We start from the raw sequence: 18679 nt of genomic DNA, 5'->3' as shown, positions 1-18679 counted from the left end.
ACAAGAGCCGACTGGTCCTGTGCGGTTTCAGTTTGCTTTTCTGTCCTCATGCTACCTGTCTCCATCTCTTCTCTATCATCTGTCTTCATTCTCTGTCAGGTTCCTGTCTGACCCTTTCATGGTTATGAGTTCTATCTATTCTTGTAGTGTTGGGGATTTGACCCTTGACCTTTTTCTACAACATAAAACTCCCTCCTGGTTGCTTGTTGGTGATCTTGGACCTGAAGCTTTTATTCGCTGTTGAGCTGTTTATAAGAGTCTCTGGAGGAGGGCGCCAGCCAGGAAGTCGGTGTAAAGCTCTGACATAGACGTTGAAGTGAGCCGTGCGGCCTGCTGTGATATTTCAGGAGACTTTGTCAGAGCAGGTGCGGTCTTTGTAGTCGGTGTCACAATAGAGGTCCAAACCCACTCCTATGTAGTCTATTGTCCACCAGGGCGGCTGTGTAACCCTACCCTGGATCTATTGATGTCTCCACGTATGACTAATGTTTGTCCATCTCAGCTATTCATCCAAAGAAACTGCGTTGAGCAGCAGAGTCGACCGCATGGCATTGGGCAGACCAATAGAGCAACCGCCATCACTGACTGAATGAAACTGAGTCTGTAGACTTTCAGACAAGTGGTGACAGAATGCCGTCAGTTGGTGGCTAAATGTACCCAGCTGTATTCAGAACTGTGCTACAATAAACATGACAAATAAGATACCTGACCTTCTTCCTGGTGGACAACGAGTCCTGCGCTTTTATCAGTGTTGAAACTGATGATCTGCTTGACTGCAATGATGCTTTCGGCTGTGTGTGTGTGTGTGTGTGTGTGTGTGTGTGTGTGTGTGTGTGTGTGTGTGTGTGTGTGTGTGTGTGTGTGTGTGTGTCTTCTCCTGGATGACCACCTTGCCGTGGTGGAAAAGCCTGTGTGTACTAATGATCCCAAAATTATCCCAAAAGCTATGCCATCCGGAGCTTGGCTCCTGGTAGAGTCACCCAAAGGGGATAGGTCAAGGGGGGGTTACAGACAAAACACAATCCAATAAAGACCTCAACGGCAGAACTGGTGGAAGATGTCTTCAGGTCATAATGTCAGTGAAGGCAGATGAAGGCTGCAACAATCGTCTTTGTTCTCCATACCATTGGGCTATGGCCACCCCCTGCCAAGGACCCTGTGGTGGCTGCAGTCTCATCAGCCTTCCCATGTAAAAGTTGTCATGTGCAGGCGTCCTCCCGCATGGGAATCAACCCATAAACATCCAGGGTCAAAGCTCTGTGGCGATCAAGAAGAGGTGATGGGGGCAGGACAGTGAAGTCTGGCAGCCCCTAGCCACAACCTGGCACACAGGCGGTGGGTGTATGATTAGTCGCTAAGTCCTGGGACTGAGGCAGAGGGGCTTCTTCGCTGCTGCACCCACGACTGAGCAGCCTTATTTAGGATCCACTCTGGTCATCCCTGTTGGGGAGGGGGTTAGAAAAGGTGCCCTAAATATAGTCTGCTTCATACCTCCTGTCTGGACCATGGCATCCAGAGGGCTCACCACCATGCGGTCAGAAACAGAAACTCGTATATTTTGGAGCCTGGAACAGATGAACCTCATGGACAATCAATCCAGCGATCGACCTGAATCTTGTACTGCCATCATTGCCCGAGAACTGAGAAGATTCCAGGTTGATATTGCTGCAGTCTCTGAAACCCGACTGGCTAACCAAGGGCAGCTGAAAGAGGAGAAGGGTGGTTACACTTTCCTCTGGAAAGGAAAAGCAGCTGATGAGCCGAGGATCCATGGTGTGGGCTTTGCCATCAAAAACAACTTCATTTGCCACCTTGATGAGCTTCCTCTGGACATCAATGAATGCCTGATGACAACACGACTGGCACTTGTAAATAACCAAAGCATCACTGTCATCAGTGCATATGCGCCAACACTTGTTTCAAAAGATGAAGTACAGCAGACCTTCTATGCCGACTTGGACAATGTTCTCACCAAAGTCCCCAAGGAGGATAAGCTAATCCTGCTTGCAAATTTCAATGCCAGAGTTGGATGAAATTCCAACTTGTGGAGAGGCATAATTGGCAAGGAAGGAGTTGGGATACAAACTCTAGTGGCATCCTGCTGTTAACAACATGGTCCAAACACACCCTAATTATCACCAACACACTTCAGCCAGAGGAACAAATTTAAAACAACCTAGAGGAACCCTCATTCTAACATTTGGCACCTCATTGACTACATTATTTTCCACCAAAGGGACCGACATGAGGTACTTAACACCAGAGTGATGATCAGTGCAGATGACTGCTGGACTGACCACCGCCTTATCCACTCCACCCTATCCCTCCATCTTCACCACAAAAGAAGGGTGCAGAAAAAGCAGAGCCGCCCAAAGCTCAGCCTCGAATGACTTACTGATACCTCCTCTTTTCAACAGATCCAGGCCATGCTCAGTACATCAATGCCCAGACAGTATCCAGATGATATTGAAAGCCACTGGGATATGATCAGGACTGCAATCCCTGGCACCTATAAAACCTCTCTTGGATATATGATAAGGAAACACCAAGACTGGTTTGATGAGAATGACCTGGATATCCAATAGTTAATCAACATGAAGAGGCAAACCTTTAACATCTGGAAGAATGACATCAACTGCCAAAATAAACGAGCTGCCCATGCAAGAGCAAAGTCAGCCATCAATAACCGCGTCAGGGAATTGAAGAACCAGTGGTGGATGAAGAAGGCACTTGAGATCCAACACCTTGCAGACTTTGGGAATACCAGAGGGTTCTTTGAGAGCTATTAAAGCAATATATGATCCCAGCCACTGCTGTCTAACTCCGCTTCACTCCAAAGAAGGGCACATACTGCTAACAGACAATGAGTCAATCAAAGAGAGGTAGAAAGAGCACTACCAGGACCTTTTAAACCGAAACTCTAGCCCTGAGATGGATGCCCTCCAACAACTCTCTCAACAACACAAAGAGGAGGACATGGCAGTCTAAGAGAAGTAGAACTAGTCTAAGAACTAGAACTAGTCTAAGAGAAGTCCAGGATGCCATCAGGAAGATGAAAATCAACAAGGCTGCTGGTCCTGATGGAATACCGGCAGAAGTACTGAGGGCAGGTGGACCTACATTCCTCAGACATATCCATGCCCTGCTACTTAAAATATGGGAAAAAGAGGAAATCCCTGCACAACTTGGGGACACACTCATTGTCTCTACCTTTAGGAAAGTGTAAAAAGTTGAGTGCAGAAACTACTGTGGCATTTCCCTGCTTTCCACCACAAGGAAAGCTCTGGCTAGGGTCTTGGCCAACAGACTCCTCTCAATATCAGAGGAAATTCGATCAGAATGCCAGAGTGGTTTTCATCCTAACATAGGTGGACATGATTTTTACTGCTTGCCAACTCCAAGAAAAAGCCCAGGAAAAGAATCAACCATTGTACATGGCCTTCACAGACTTAACCAAAGCTTTCGATTCCATAAACAGCCAGGCCCTCTGGCTAGTTCTGTCAAAAATAGGCTGCCCTGACAAATAGATCAGAATACTATGACTACTACATGGCAATATGTCAGCTAGAGTACTCAGCAGTTATGGAGACAAGACAGAGTACTTCAAAGTCCACACAGGAGTAAACAAGGGTGTGTCACTGCCTCAACCCAGTTCTCTGTCTTCATTGCCACCATCCTCCACCTCATGGGTCCCAATCTCTCTCAGGGAGTCAAAATCATGTACTGAACTGATAGGAATCCTGTGAACATTAACAGATTCGGGGCTAAAGGTAAAACCACCACCACATCCGTCATTGAGCTGCAGTACACCAATGACAATGCCTGAGTGTCCTTCATAGAAGATAACCTTTATTCATCCCCGAAGGGAAATTGAGGTGCAGACAGCAGCAAGGAGGGCAAAAAAAACCAAAACAACAAGACATCAACAGGGTAGAGCAACAGAAGTAGATAGATAAACAGACGGCAGAGGTCAGGCACCTCAGGACAAGAACAACACCAAACCCAACATCAGTACCAACAATACCAAAGAATATCATAGATATGAGCTCAGCATCTACGCATATACTCTGCATATATATGTATATAGCACAGCATATACACACATGTGAACAGCAGCAAGAGAAACTACAGAGCATACTGGATGCCTTTGCAAAGGCATACAAGCAGCTTGGCCTGGCCATTAACTTAAAAGAGACCCATATCCTCTACCAACCCCCACCCAACAGAAATATGCCTGCTCTGCCCCCATCCGTCTCTGTAGACAACACCAGATTGGAAAATATGGAACAGTTCCCATATCTTGGCAGCCTTCTCTCCTCCAAAGCCAACATTAACATTGAAATACACCATCGTCTCAGTTGTGCCAGCCGGGCCTTCTCAAGATAGAGAAAAAGTGTTTTTGAAAACCATGACCTTCAGGCCAGAACAAGAATTCTGGTGTACAAAGTGGTAGTGCTGCCCACCCTACTGTATGGGTCAGAAACCTGGACCACATACATACCTGGAACCTGAAGGCACTCAAGGCATACCAACAGGATGCCTCAGGGAGATCCTTAAGATCAGCTGGGAGGATAAGCACACCAACTTCAGCATCCTCGAGGAGGCCAACATGCCTACTACAACTGCCACCATCGCACAACAACAGCTGAGATGGACTGGTCATGTCCTCCGCATGTCCGACTCTCGCCTCCCAAAACAAGTTATTTACTCTCAGCTCGTGACAGGACACCGTGTCCCAAGTGGACAAAAGAATCGACCTTAACACCTGAGAACAAGCAGCAAAACACAGAGGAGTCGGGAGACTGGCTTTCCTTGAGGGTGCTACAACCATCACCTCCACTGTGCTGCTGAAAACAAGCACCGACTCAGAAAGGAGCGAGTTACCAGAAAGGCCCAAACCACATCCTCTACCACTTCTTCACACCCTTGCCCACATTGCCCCAAAATATGCGGCTCCAGGACCGGCCTCTACGCCCACCTGAAGACCCACAAGGACCAAGAAGGAGGACGTCATACTCGACCCCGAGTGGCCGCTGATGATGATGATGGTGTGTGTGTGTGTGTGTGTTTGGGTTGTGAGGATGAGAAGTACTGGTTGAGCTAAATGGTGATTGAGGAGACTGATTCTGAAATAAAAGGAACTCAAGACTTACTGAATTTGTCACACAATGAGCTCAATCAAGATAAAATTCCACCATCTCTGTTGCTCCGACAGGAGGGTCTGATGACGCTAACACCTTCTGATACGTACACTACCGTTCAAAAGTTTGGGATCACCCAAACAATTTTGTGTTTTCCATGAAAAGTCACACTTATTCACCACCATATGTTGTGAAATGAATAGAAAATAGAGTCAAGACATTGACAAGGTTAGAAATAATGATTTGTATTTGAAATAAGATTTTTTTTACATCAAACTTTGCTTTCGTCAAAGAATCCTCCATTTGCAGCAATTACAGCATTGCAGACCTTTGGCATTCTAGCTGTTAATTTGTTGAGGTAATCTGGAGAAATTGCACCCCACGCTTACAGAAGCAGCTCCCACAAGTTGGATTGGTTGGATGGGCACTTCTTTGAGCAGATTGAGTTTCTGGAGCATCACATTTGTGGGGTCAATTAAACGCTCAAAATGGCCAGAAAAAGAGAACTTTCATCTGAAACTCGACAGTCTATTCTTGTTCTTAGAAATGAAGGCTATTCCATGCGAGAAATTGCTAAGAAATTGAAGATTTCCTACACCGGTGTGTACTACTCCCTTCAGAGGACAGCACAAACAGGCTCTAACCAGAGTAGAAAAAGAAGTGGGAGGCCGCGTTGCACAACTGAGCAAGAAGATAAGTACATTAGAGTCTCTAGTTTGAGAAACAGACGCCTCACAGGTCCCCAACTGGCATCTTCATTAAATAGTACCTGTTAGAGCCTGTTTGTGCTGTCCTCTGAAGGGAGTAGTACACACCGGTGTAGGAAATCTTCAATTTCTTAGCAATTTCTCGCATGGAATAGCCTTCATTTCTAAGAACAAGAATAGACTGTCGAGTTTCGGATGAAAGTTCTCTTTTTCTGGCCATTTTGAGCGTTTAATTGACCCCACAAATGTGATGCTCCAGAAACTCAATCTGCTCAAAGAAGTGCCCATCCAACCAATCCAACTTGTGGGAGCTGCTTCTGGAAGCGTGGGGTGCAATTTCTCCAGATTACCTCAACAAATTAACAGCTAGAATGCCAAAGGTCTGCAATGCTGTAATTGCTGCAAATGGAGGATTCTTTGACGAAAGCAAAGTTTGATGTAAAAAAAATCTTATTTCAAATACAAATCATTATTTCTAACCTTGTCAATGTCTTGACTCTATTTTCTATTCATTTCACAACATATGGTGGTGAATAAGTGTGACTTTTCATGGAAAACACAAAATTGTTTGGGTGATCCCAAACTTTTGAACGGTAGTGTATACGTAAGTCTGCAGCAGAATACCACAGCTGCTTTCCTCAAGAGGTTGTCTGCTGAGCAGTAGCTGTGTAGTATTTTAGCAGCATGGAGAAAAAAGTCCCACTGAATTTCTCCAAACGTGTCTGTGGGCGAATACTAAGACAAAACTGTTGCTTGGTGAACTTCCAACCCCTGACCCTGAAACAGGAGGTCACACTTCTCCTCACACGGAGCGGTAGGAAGACGTGATTAAGTGAATGTGACTTCAGGCCAAAGTGAATGAAAAGACCACAAAAGGGAAAGAGGGGAAAAAAACAATTTGTCATTTCTTTCTATTGGGCTAATAGTTTTGGGTTTTTTTCCCGTTGCTTTGGTTGAAAAGCTGTAAAGGAAAGGGCTTTGACGGCAGCCATTAGCCGTAGCATCATTGGAATGCTATGCAGTTAATTGCAGCTGTTGTTTCGAACAAACGCAATGCATCAAGGGAGAGTAAAGAGGACGGCACCTTTCAGCAACATCGCTGCTCAGAAAAAACAGCTTTGGAAGCTCTTGCCAAGTGCTACTTACACATGACCTTACCCTCCTTAAATGTACCCACTTTAACTAAAGCCACAGTGCTGGATCTGCTGGTGTTGGTGTTGTGTAGGTGTTGTGTTACTGGACCAGTGTGTCTCTATGTAGGTGGTGGTGTTACTGGACCAGTGTGTCTCTATGTAGGTGGTGGTGTTACTGGACCAGTGTGTCTCTATGTAGGTGGTGGTGTTACTGGACCAGTGTGTCTCTATGTAAGTGGTGGTGTTACTGGACCAGTGTGTCTCTATGTAGGTGGTGGTGTTACTGGACAAGTGTGTCTCTATGTAGGCGGTGGTGTTACTGGACCAGTGTGTCTCTCTGTAGGTGGTGGTATTACTGGACCAGTGTGTCTCTATGTAGGCGGTGGTGTTACTGGACCAGTGTCTCTCTCTGTGGTGTTACTGGACCAGTGTGTCTCTGTGTAGGCGGTGGTGTTACTGGACCAGTGTGTCTCTCTGTAGGTGGTGGTGTTACTGGACCAGTGTGTCTCTCTGTAGGTGGTGGTGTTACTGGACAAGTGTGTCTCTATGTAGGCGGTGGTGTTACTGGACCAGTGTGTCTCTCTGTAGGTGGTGGTGTTACTGGACCAGTGTGTCTCTATGTAGGTGGTGGTATTACTGGACCAGTGTGTCTCTATGTAGGCGGTGGTGTTACTGGACCAGTGTGTCTCTATGTAGGTGGTGGTGTTACTGGACCAGTGTGTCTCTATGTAGGCGGTGGTATTACTGGACCAGTGTCTCTCTCTGTGGTGTTACTGGACCAGTGTGTCTCTGTGTAGGCGGTGGTGTTACTGGACCAGTGTGTCTCTCTGTAGGTGGTGGTGTTACTGGACCAGTGTGTCTCTATGTAGGTGGTGGTGTTACTGGACCAGTGTGTCTCTAGGTAGGTGGTGGTGAGGTGTGTGGGGTGGGCTGAGCTTCATTCCAAATGAATGAGAGTCAGCAGGGCTGTTGAGTCAGAAACAAACATAAAACGTGGTGGAACCTGCGTTTTGAATGAATGAATGCCTTTATTTTTCATTGCAGAGCTGTACAACAAAATTAAGTGCACCTCCCAATGGTACAAACAAGTTTAAAAAAAAGAAATATATAAAAATGAGAGGCCAGGACTCCACATACTGCAGAGTCCTGGCATGGTCTACACCATCTACAGGCCAGTGGCCACTAAGGGTGGGGACACCTGCAGTCACTGTATTGTTTATAAGGGTGGGACACCTGCAGTCACTGTATTGTTTATAAGGGTGGGGTACTTGCAGTCACTGTATTGTTTATAAGGGTGGGGACACCTGCAATCACTGTATTGTTTATAAGGGTGGGGTACCTGCAGTCACTGTATTGTTTATAAGGGTGGGGTACCTGCAGTCAGGTGAGACTGAAGAGGTCTCTTAGAGGATGATGACACGTATGTGTCAGTGAACGTTGATCCAGATGAACTGGTTCAACCTTCTGTGGCTTTCGTACCTGGATTACTGAGCAGCATCAAGATGTCCCATTTTCAGTCAGCCTGCTTTTCCATGAGAAGTGTCCATTTGATGGACAGGTCAAGTCTCAAACAAACCAATAGACAGAAATATCTGCCTGAGCCTCAATAGCAAATAATTAATGGACATACAAATCTCAAAAATAAATAAATAAAATAGATGGATAAGGTATCCTCCATTACTAGCCCTACTGTGAGGTTGAAAATGACTGAGATACAAGTTCTCATAAATCTCCGAATCTAAGGGATGAATTGCAGGAAATATCAATATCATTATAAAGTTTTCTTGGGGGTGGTTCACATGATCCCGGCTGGTGCGTCACATGTCAGATTCTCCACATGCAGCAGCCAAACAGCCGTGCCCCACAGGTGACCCGCCACCTCCAGTCTGGAAAGATCTAATCCTGGATTAGACCAGTATCATCCCAGCTCAGAGGGAATCAGCATCACACAGCATGAGGCCTCGTCTTCTAACTCGCACACTGACACATAATACAGTAAACACCATATCCAGGTCATGACTTGGGCATCGGACTGTACAGGCCTCAAGTTCTTCTAACTCGTACACTGACACATAATACAGTAAACACCATATCCAGGTCATGACTTGGGCATCGGACTGTAGAGGCTCCAAGTTCTTCTAACTGTTACACTGACACATAATACAGTAAACACCATGTCCAGGTCATGACTTGAGCATCGGACTGTAGAGGCTCTAAGTTCTTCTAACTCGCACACTGACACAAAATACAGTAAACACCATGTCCAGGTCATGACTTGAGCATCGGACTGTAGAGGCCCCAAGTTCTTCTAACTCGTAAACTGACACAAAATACAGTAAACACCATGTCCAGATCATGACTTGAGCATCGGACTGTACAGGCCCCAAGTTCTTCTAACTCGCACACTGACACATAATACAGTAAACACCATGTCCAGGTCATGACTTGAGCATCGGACTGTACAGGCCCCAAGTTCTTCTAACTCGTACACTGACACATAATACAGTAAACACCATATCCAGGTCATTACTTGGGCATCGGACTGTACAGGCCCCAAGTTCTTCTAACTCGTACACTGACACATAATACAGTAAACACCATGTCCAGGTCATGACTTGAGCATCGGACTGTAGAGGCTCTAAGTTCTTCTAACTCGCACACTGACACAAAATACAGTAAACACCATGTCCAGGTCATGACTTGAGCATCGGACTGTAGAGGCCCCAAGTTCTTCTAACTCGTAAACTGACACATAATACAGTAAACACCATGTCCAGGTCATGACTTGAGCATCGGACTGTAGAGGCTCCAAGTTCTTCTAACTCGCACACTGACACATAATACAGTAAACACCATGTCCAGGTCATGACTTGAGCATCGGACTGTAGAGGCCCCAAGTTCTTCTAACTCGTAAACTGACACATAATACAGTAAACACCATGTCCAGGTCATGACTTGGGCATCGGACTGTACAGGCCTCAAGTTCTTCTAACTCGTACACTGACACATAATACAGTAAACACCATATCCAGGTCATGACTTGGGCATCGGACTGTAGAGGCTCCAAGTTCTTCTAACTCGTACACTGACACATAATACAGTAAACACCATGTCCAGGTCATGACTTGAGCATCGGACTGTACAGGCCCCAAGTTCTTCTAACTCGTACACTGACACATAATACAGTAAATACCATGTCCAGGTCATGACTTGAGCATCGGACTGTACAGGCCCCAAGTTCTTCTAACTCGCACACTGACACAAAATACAGTAAACACCATGTCCAGGTCATGACTTGAGCATCGGACTGTACAGGCCCCAAGTTCTTCTAACTCGTAAACTGACACATAATACAGTAAACACCATGTCCAGGTCATGACTTGAGCATCGGACTGTACAGGCCCCAAGTTCTTCTAACTCGCACACTGACACATAATACAGTAAGCACCATATCCAGGTCATTACTTGGGCATCGGACTGTACAGGCCCCAAGTTCTTCTAACTCGTAAACTGACACATAATACAGTAAACACCATGTCCAGGTCATGACTTGAGCATCGGACTGTAGAGGCCCCAAGTTCTTCTAACTCGTACACATTGTTTCCCCCACTCCAGTAGAGCTTGGAACTGGTCCAGTGGCATAGGTAGTTGTGTTGGTGGGACACAGGTACTACAAGTGGGCATAACTTGTTATAACCCCAGACCTTGTTCTTTTACTACGGGCTCAGTCTGTGAAATAGCCAAATACAGCTTGATGGGATATGTGTGTTTTCAGTTATCAGATGTGGGGTTTTTTTGTTATTGATCACATCAGCTGTTGTGATCATGATCTCTTCTCTGGCTTCATTGAACTGGTTGGTTACCTAGCACCTGCTTCTCAGTCTGGGACTTGAAGTCCCACAGGATCTTAGCTCTGCCATTCTCAACGCCTTTGGCGGTATTTCCCATTTGGACTTGGGGACTTTCAGTCTGTATTCAGTACAGATATTCCTGTACACTATCCCAGCCACTTGGTTATGCCTTCCAGTGTACGTTTCCCTAGCTAGCATCTTACACCCTGCTGCTAAGTGATGTGCTGCCTCAGGGGCGTCTCTTTACAGCCTGCATCTGCTTTCTGCTGAATATCTGTCAGACAGACGGATAAACGATGACATGATGTAGGAAAAGATGTGTTGTGTACTAATCTTCCTCCTATGTGTGTTGCAGTGGAGCTGGTGCAGGGATATGGATACAGGCCTCAGCGAAAATTCACTGAGGACATGGACTGGTCCTACGCAGGTGAGTCGCCTTTGACCTCATTCTCTTTATTCATTGACAACCTCTGCAGTCAATCACAATGCAAATATCTGGTCCTCTGTCCACCAAGACCAGAGCAGAGGGGCAGACCCTTCATTAGAACTATGTTTGATCAGAAACACCCAGAGGATGGAACATGTGTTACAGACTGGGGATATGTTGTTTCTATATTTTCCGTGTGTGCATGTGCGTGTGTACTGTATTATGTCGTGCATTGACCTCTTGTTTGACCACAGGTGATTAAGAAAGGGACTTTAAAGTCACAGCTTTGATGTGCAGTGAATAGACACTCCTCAAAGCAGGAGCAGCCATCAATCAGTCAATCAAGTTGCATTCTATATAGCGCTTTTTTAGCTGCTACAGCCACTCAAAGCGCTTTACAATTGATTAATTCACACACACACACACACACACACACACATGCACGCACGCACGCACACACACACACACACACACGTAATCTTCGGCTTTTCTCAGAAGCTCCTGAGTTTGTTCGTCATAATTTTCAGTGAGTGCTTCTGGTGAGACTGTCGGGTTGAGGAAGCATGCAGCAGTAGTGAGGGATGAGAACTTCGAATCACTGGGATCAAGGAACCAGCTGAAGCATTGATCCATGTTTGCCTTCATCCTCTGTGCCAGGGAAGCTAGGTTCCTGTAGTGAGAACGCTGGGCCTGGGGGAACTCAGACAGGTGAGCACTCAGGTCCAGGGTGGCAGGCAACACCAGGGTTAAAGACATTGTGTCGCTCTGGAGCATCTGGGTGTGCTCAGCAAAGGGGAGGAGCAGATCTCTGAGAGCAGTCAGCTTCTGCCACTCACTTGGAAGAAGACAGTCCCAGCCCATCTCATCAGCTACCTGATCAAGTGAGTCCTTCACTTGGAGAAGGAGTGATATCATCAGGTATGTGCTGGACCATCTAGTGGCGCAGTCTTTGACCAGAGTGAGTCCACAGATTGTCATGAGATGCTCACTGATCCCCACAGAAAGTTCAGATAGGTGGCTGATGATCTGGTTCCTGATGGGAAATCCAACACCATGGATCCTGGGCTCATCAGCAGATTTTCCCTACCAGAAGAAAGTGTGACCACCCTTCTCCTCCTTCAGTTGTTCTTTGTCTGCCCATTGGGTTTCAGAAAGGGCAGCTATGCCAACCCGGCATCTCTTCAGTTCTATAGCATTGATCGTAATTCCCTTCTCATGTCTGTCGCCGGCTGCACTATCCATCAGTGTGCACACATTCCAGGCTCCAAAGTTCATGTTTCTGTGTTTGTGACCGCATGTGGTGATCCCTGTGGATGCAGTAATCCAGTCAGGAGGTTTGAGGCAGGCTATTTTTAGGAAACCTTTTCTAGCCCCTTCCCCAGGTGGAGTGACCAGAGTGGATCCTAAAAAGAGGGCTGCTCAGTCGTGGGTGCAGCTACCAAATGGCTCGTTCTACCTCATTACAAGAGCCCAGTGACTGAATCTAGCACCCACCGCTTGATGTGCCGGCTCATGACTAGGGGCTTCCAGATCTCGCAATCCTGCCCCCGTAGCCGCTTGCTGGTCACCATGGGGCTTAATCCGGGATGTAAGAGTGGAGTCCCTTTATGGAAGAGGCCTGTGCGTGACTTTGTTTAATGTGGGGAGACTGGTACACAGACAGCCACCACACGGTCCTTGACAAAACTGGGTCAGGATCCAGTGGCATGGCATCCAAGATGACTGGGGGCCCATTTCTGCTGCAGCCTTCATCCGCCTTCCCAGCCGTTGTGATGCTTCCCTAAAATCAGCCATCTTCCTTCACCTGTTCCACCGTTGAGGTGTTGGTTGGATTGCTCTTTGTCAGGGACCTCCCCCTTGACCTTACTGCCATGAGTGACCCTACCAGGAGCATCGCTCCAGACGGCATTGCTCTTGGGATCACATGACCACACAAGCTTCTCCACCACGACAAGGTGACAATCCACGGGCACATTTGTGCTGATTAAAGTTTTTTTTTTTTTTTGTTTACCTAAAAATGTCACTTGTGTAAAGGATCTGAAAAATGATATGGCCCAGGTCTCAGCATCATCATCGATAGTCAAGATAAAGATCCTAAACTTGGAAGTGCTGATTTGGTACATGTTGATAGCTGTATTCCTATTGGTTCTTTGGTGATCATTGTCAGGTTGATTGATGTGTTCCGATTGGTTCAGGGTTGACTCTTTGTTGGGTTAATAGCTGTATTCTGATTGATTGCTTTGAATTTTGGTATAGTGCCAATAGTTCTTGTTGAGACACAGTTCTGACTCTCCGCTGGATTCCAATAGGAATGCTGGATTTTAAACCGGTCATGCATAACTGTGTTTGTGTAGAGTGAGAGAGAGAAAGAGAGAGAGATTCACATCTTAAACTCAAATGCCCTCAGTCTCATTCCTCACAATGTTTCCAGTCTGTGAGAAGGAGTTTCAGGAGAACCTGGACTGCAGGATTCTTCGTGCAAAGAAGCTATATCTATCAGAGAGAGATCACCTAGATCAAAAAGCATCAACATCTGACAACAGCTGCAGCCAGTTTCTATCAGCATCCGTGCATGCATGTGTGTATGTAACAGAGTATTTCTGTGTGAGCATACGTATGCATGTGTGTGTGTGTGTGTGTGTGTGTGTGTGTGTGTGTGTGTGTGTGTGTGTGTGTGTGTGTGTGTGTGTGCGTGTCTTTTATTGATGTGCTAATAGCATTCCTGACCCAGAATTCAAAGTGACCTGGTTAGGCCTCATTGTCCTATGCAGCACAGACAGCAGTGACCAGATAGATAGACAAAACCGTTTCAGAACCAGCTCAGTGGTGCAACGTCCACATCCTCCCTGGTGAACTTGATGTGGTGTCCACAGAGTTCATGTGGTGGTGAAATGTGCTACATCCTGAGATTTAATTGTAACCCAGGTGTCGTCCACACATCTGAACCAATGGCTAGGTGGTGTCCCTGCCTGGACATCAGAGCCTCTTTTCCACTTCCTCCATATACAAGTTGGCCACTACAGTGAGACTGGGGAACCCATAGCACACCCATGCCTCTGCCTATAGTCCTGCCCCCTGTATGTGAAACACGTGGACTGAAGACACCGCTTCAGGAGCAGACACACTTGATCAGTGTTAAGGATGGTGCTGTTGCTAAGGGAGATACATACAGCCGTTGAGTTGTTCTATCGTTGGGATTATCTGGAAGATTTAAGTTGGATAAATAATGGATTTAGTTTCCTGAAACTGTGGTCCACAGTATGAGAGCCACTGTATCTGTCCATTTCTCTGTTGTCTCTTTGCCAGGAACACTGAACCAAAACAACTGGGCCAAGAAGTTTCCATCCTGCAGCAATGCCAAGCAGTCACCCATCAACATCGAGGAGGACCTGGCTCAGGTCAAACTGCAGTACCAGAAGCTGCAGTTCGACGGCTGGGAGAGGATGGCGTCTGACTCCACCATCAAAAACGATGGGAAGACTGGTAAGAGCAGACATCATGTAAGGTGTGAAGCTACAACTGCAGGCGTAAGAGAGAAGCCAAACATTAAGCAAATGTTTTTTGAAAGTTGAAGAATATTCAGGTGTGTATACACATACGTTTTATACACGTGAATTTTTCATCTTAATGTGTTCTTCAACAAACAAACAAACATGGGCGGCACGGGGGCCCAGGGGTTAGCGCGGTCGCCTCACAGCAAGAAGGTCCTGGGTTCGAGCCCCGGGGTAGTCCAACCTTGGGGTCGTCCCGGGTCGTCCTCTGTGTGGAGTTTGGATGTTCTCCCCGTGTCTGCGTGGGTTTCCTCCAGGGGCTCCGGTTTCCTCCCACAGTCCAAAGACCTGTAGGTCAGGTGAACCACCGTACTACATTGTCCCTAGGTGTGTGTGTGTGTGTGTGTGTGTGTGTGTGTGTGTGATGGCCTGGCAGCCTGTCCCCCCGCCTGCCGCCCAAGGACTGCTGGGATAGACTCCAGCATCCCCGCAACCCTGAGAGCAGGATAAGCAGTTCGGATAATGGATGGATGGATGGGTTCTTGTAAAATAAGGGAGGACACTTGATGCTCTTGCTTCTCCTTCCATCTTTCCTCTCCTACATCCTGTTTTGCCTCCGTTCCTTTCCACACGGCGTCCATTCCTTCCCTCCAGGCCAGAGTGTTAACTACTATGTTTCCTGACGGCTGTTGGGTGCAGAAGAAAGAAAGAAGGGGCCTCCTCGTGGAGAATAGAGTGCTGTGTTCCCGTATAGAGTTCCCAGTCTTCTCGATGGGGAACATTAAGGGCCTTTCATGGAGCTCCTCCTCCTGAAGTGGCGTGGGATGTGATAGCCTGCGGTGTGCGTTCAGGCTGATTGTTAGCGGTGACTTCAGATGGTGGACAGATCTCCCCAGAAACGAGAGGCTTTTACTGTGTATGTAGTAAAGCAGCTTACTGTGCCAAAGGCTTTTCTTTTGCTGACTGGACCGGTGCAGAGTTTTGACTTGGAAGTAGGCCTACAGTCCCCAAATCTGTACCTCTAGAAAGTACAACAACATGGAGAGACGTTACCATATCATGCAGGCACTTGGTCATCATACTGTTCTGAAGTGAGGCCTGTAAAAAGCCACAGAGGGACAGTTACCTCCAGTAAAGCAAACCAGCATCTGTGTGAACAGATCTGCACCAACACCTTCAGGAGATGACTGGCTTCAATCAGGTCCACAAGTGTCAAGGAAAGGAACGCTGTAATCAAACGGCTATGTATCACTCTCATTCTCATGTGCCACTCTCTGAGTCTGTCGCTGAAAAGCTCACACCTGCTCCTGTCACCTCCTGCCTGCACTACTGCCTGTCACCTCCTGCCTGCCACGGCAGGCCTCGCTCAGGGCTTCACCCAAAGTCCTGGATAGGCTCCAGTTTGTCCAGAACTCGGCTACCGGGGTTGTTACACGAACTAGGCCCTGGCAGTGTATCACATCCACCCTCGTTCATCTGCACTGGCTCCCGGTGAACCAGCGTATCACCTTCAAAACCCTCCTGCTCACCTACAGGTCCTGCCATGGAGAAGCTCCCATCTACCTCTCCAACCTCCTCTCTAGCTACACCCCATCCTTCTCCCTGTGCTCCTGACACCGGTCTCCTAGCCATCCCCCTCACCATGCTCAACTCAATGGGGGGCTGGGCCGTCAGCTGCCTTGAGCTTTGGAGCAGTCTCCTGGACTCCATCTAAAATGCTGAATCTATCGCCAGCTTTTTTTTTATTTTGTGGTATTTCCCCCTTTTTCTCCCCAATTGTCAATTGTACCTGGCCAATTACCCCACTCTTCCGAGCCGTCCCGGTCTCTGCTCCACCCCCTCTGCTGATCCGGGGAGGGCTGCAGACTACCACATGCCTCCTCCCTTACATGTGGAGTCACCAGCCGCTTCTTTTCACCTGACAGTGAGGAGTTTCACCAGGGGGACGTAGCACGTGGGAGGATCACGCTATTCCCCCCAGTTCCCCCTCCTCCCGAACAGGCGCCCCGACCGACCAGAGGAGGCGCTAGTGTAGCAACCAGGACACATACCCACATCCGGCTTCCCGACCACAGACACGGCCAGTTGTGTCTGTAGGGATGCCGGATCAAGCCGGAGGTAACACGGGGATTCGAACCGGCGATCCCCGGGTTTGTAGGTAACAGACTAGACCACCACGCCACCCGGACACTCCTACATCCAGCTTTAAGGCTCAGCTTGAAACCCACCTCTTCCGAGAGTCTCTCCTCATCTGCCCCTGCCCCCCTTTTTATCTTTTACATTTGTTCTGCAGTGTCCTTGGCTACCCTGAAAGGCGCTTTTGAATCCAAATTATTATCAGTAGTAGTAGTAGTAGTAGTTTTAGTATGGTTATACACATGAACAGTATGTGTGTGTGGTAGTAGGTATTGTATGTGGTTGTGAGCAGCAGTGTGTGTGTATATTTTGTGAGTCTCTGTCTCTCTCTAACCCCTTCTTTCAGTGGCAGTGAATGTAAAAGGGGACTTCTACATCAGTGGAGGGGGTCTCAGGTCAAAGTTCAAGGTGGGACTAATCACCTTCCACTGGGGCCGCTGCAATGCCTCATCTGAGGGTTCTGAACATAGCCTGGACGGGGTCAAATACCCCCTGGAGGTAAAACATCTGCCCTCATCTCTAGATAGCTCAGTTTATCTCCTAATCCACTCCCATATGTGCCCGTCAACACCGGACTCTGTGCAGGTACTTCTGAGTATCTCTGTGCAGGTACTTCTGAGTATCTCTGTACAGGTACTTCTGAGTATCTCTGTGCAGGTACTTCTGAGTCTCTCTGTACATGTACTTCTGAGTATCTCTGTGCAGGTACTTCTGAGTATCTCTGTGCACGTACTTCTGAGTATCTCTGTGCAGGTACTTCTGAGTATCTCTGTACAGGTACTTCTGAGTATCTCTGTGCAGGTACTTCTGAGTCTCTCTGTACATGTACTTCTGAGTATCTCTGTGCAGGTACTTCTGAGTATCTCTGTGCACGTACTTCTGAGTATCTCTGTGCAGGTACTTCTGAGTATCTCTGTACAGGTACTTCTGAGTAACTCTGTGCAGGTACTTCTGAGTATCTCTGTGCACGTTCTTCTGAGTATCTTTATACAGGTACTCCTGAGTATCTCTGTACAGGTACTTCTGAGTATCTCTGTACAGGTACTTCTGAGTATCTTTGTGCAGGTACTTCTGAGTATCTCTGTACAGGTACTTCTGAGTATCTCTGTGCGGGTACTTCTGAGTATCTTTATACAGGTACTCCTGAGTATCTCTGTACAGGTACTTCTGAGTATCTCTTTGCAGGTACTTCTGAGTATCTCTGTGCACGTACTTCTGAGTATCTCTGTGCAGGTACTTCTGAGTATCTCTGTACAGGTACTTCTGAGTATCTCTGTGCAGGTACTTCTGAGTATCTCTGTGCACGTACTTCTGAGTATCTTTATACAGGTACTCCTGAGTATCTCTGTACAGGTACTTCTGAGTATCTCTGTACAGGTACTTCTGAGTATCTTTGTGCAGGTACTTCTGAGTATCTCTGTACAGGTACTTCTGAGTATCTCTGTGCAGGTACTTCTGAGTATCTTTATACAGGTACTCCTGAGTATCTCTGTACAGGAGTATCTCTTTGCAGGTACTTCTGAGTATCTCTGTACAGGTACTTCTGAGTATCTCTGTGCATGTACTTCTGAGTATCTCTGTCATGTGGCGGACGTGCACAGTGGGACATGTCATGTCATGTCATGTCATGTCATGTCATGTCATGTCATGGCTGCGGTCACATTTAACGTTAACGTGATTTTCCAGCGTATTCTGAATTAAAATACTGGAACCCTGCTGGCTGACTGCTGTCGACAGTGTTGGTTCACACTACAACGACCAAGATGGTCATTTTGACGGTTTTGGGTTTTCAA

General features: G+C 47.1%; 1 protein-coding gene across 1 annotated transcript in view; it reads left to right on the top strand.

Moving 5' to 3' along the window:
- The window catches only part of LOC130113910 (receptor-type tyrosine-protein phosphatase zeta-like), a 132377-nt gene that overhangs the window by 44507 nt on the left and 69191 nt on the right, over positions 1 to 18679 (top strand). The window contains exons 2-10 of the mRNA XM_056281610.1: positions 11188 to 11259; positions 14566 to 14742; positions 17233 to 17384; positions 17472 to 17543; positions 17640 to 17687; positions 17784 to 17975; positions 18072 to 18143; positions 18240 to 18311; positions 18400 to 18423. Coding sequence (XP_056137585.1) covers positions 11188 to 11259; positions 14566 to 14742; positions 17233 to 17384; positions 17472 to 17543; positions 17640 to 17687; positions 17784 to 17975; positions 18072 to 18143; positions 18240 to 18311; positions 18400 to 18423 — 881 coding nt within the window. The remainder of the gene's footprint in view (positions 1 to 11187; positions 11260 to 14565; positions 14743 to 17232; positions 17385 to 17471; positions 17544 to 17639; positions 17688 to 17783; positions 17976 to 18071; positions 18144 to 18239; positions 18312 to 18399; positions 18424 to 18679) is intronic.

The sequence above is a fragment of the Lampris incognitus genome, chromosome 6 (assembly GCF_029633865.1).
Source record: "Lampris incognitus isolate fLamInc1 chromosome 6, fLamInc1.hap2, whole genome shotgun sequence".
NCBI classification, from domain to species: Eukaryota; Metazoa; Chordata; class Actinopteri; order Lampriformes; family Lampridae; genus Lampris; species Lampris incognitus.
This window is presented reverse-complemented; position numbering and strand designations above follow the sequence as displayed.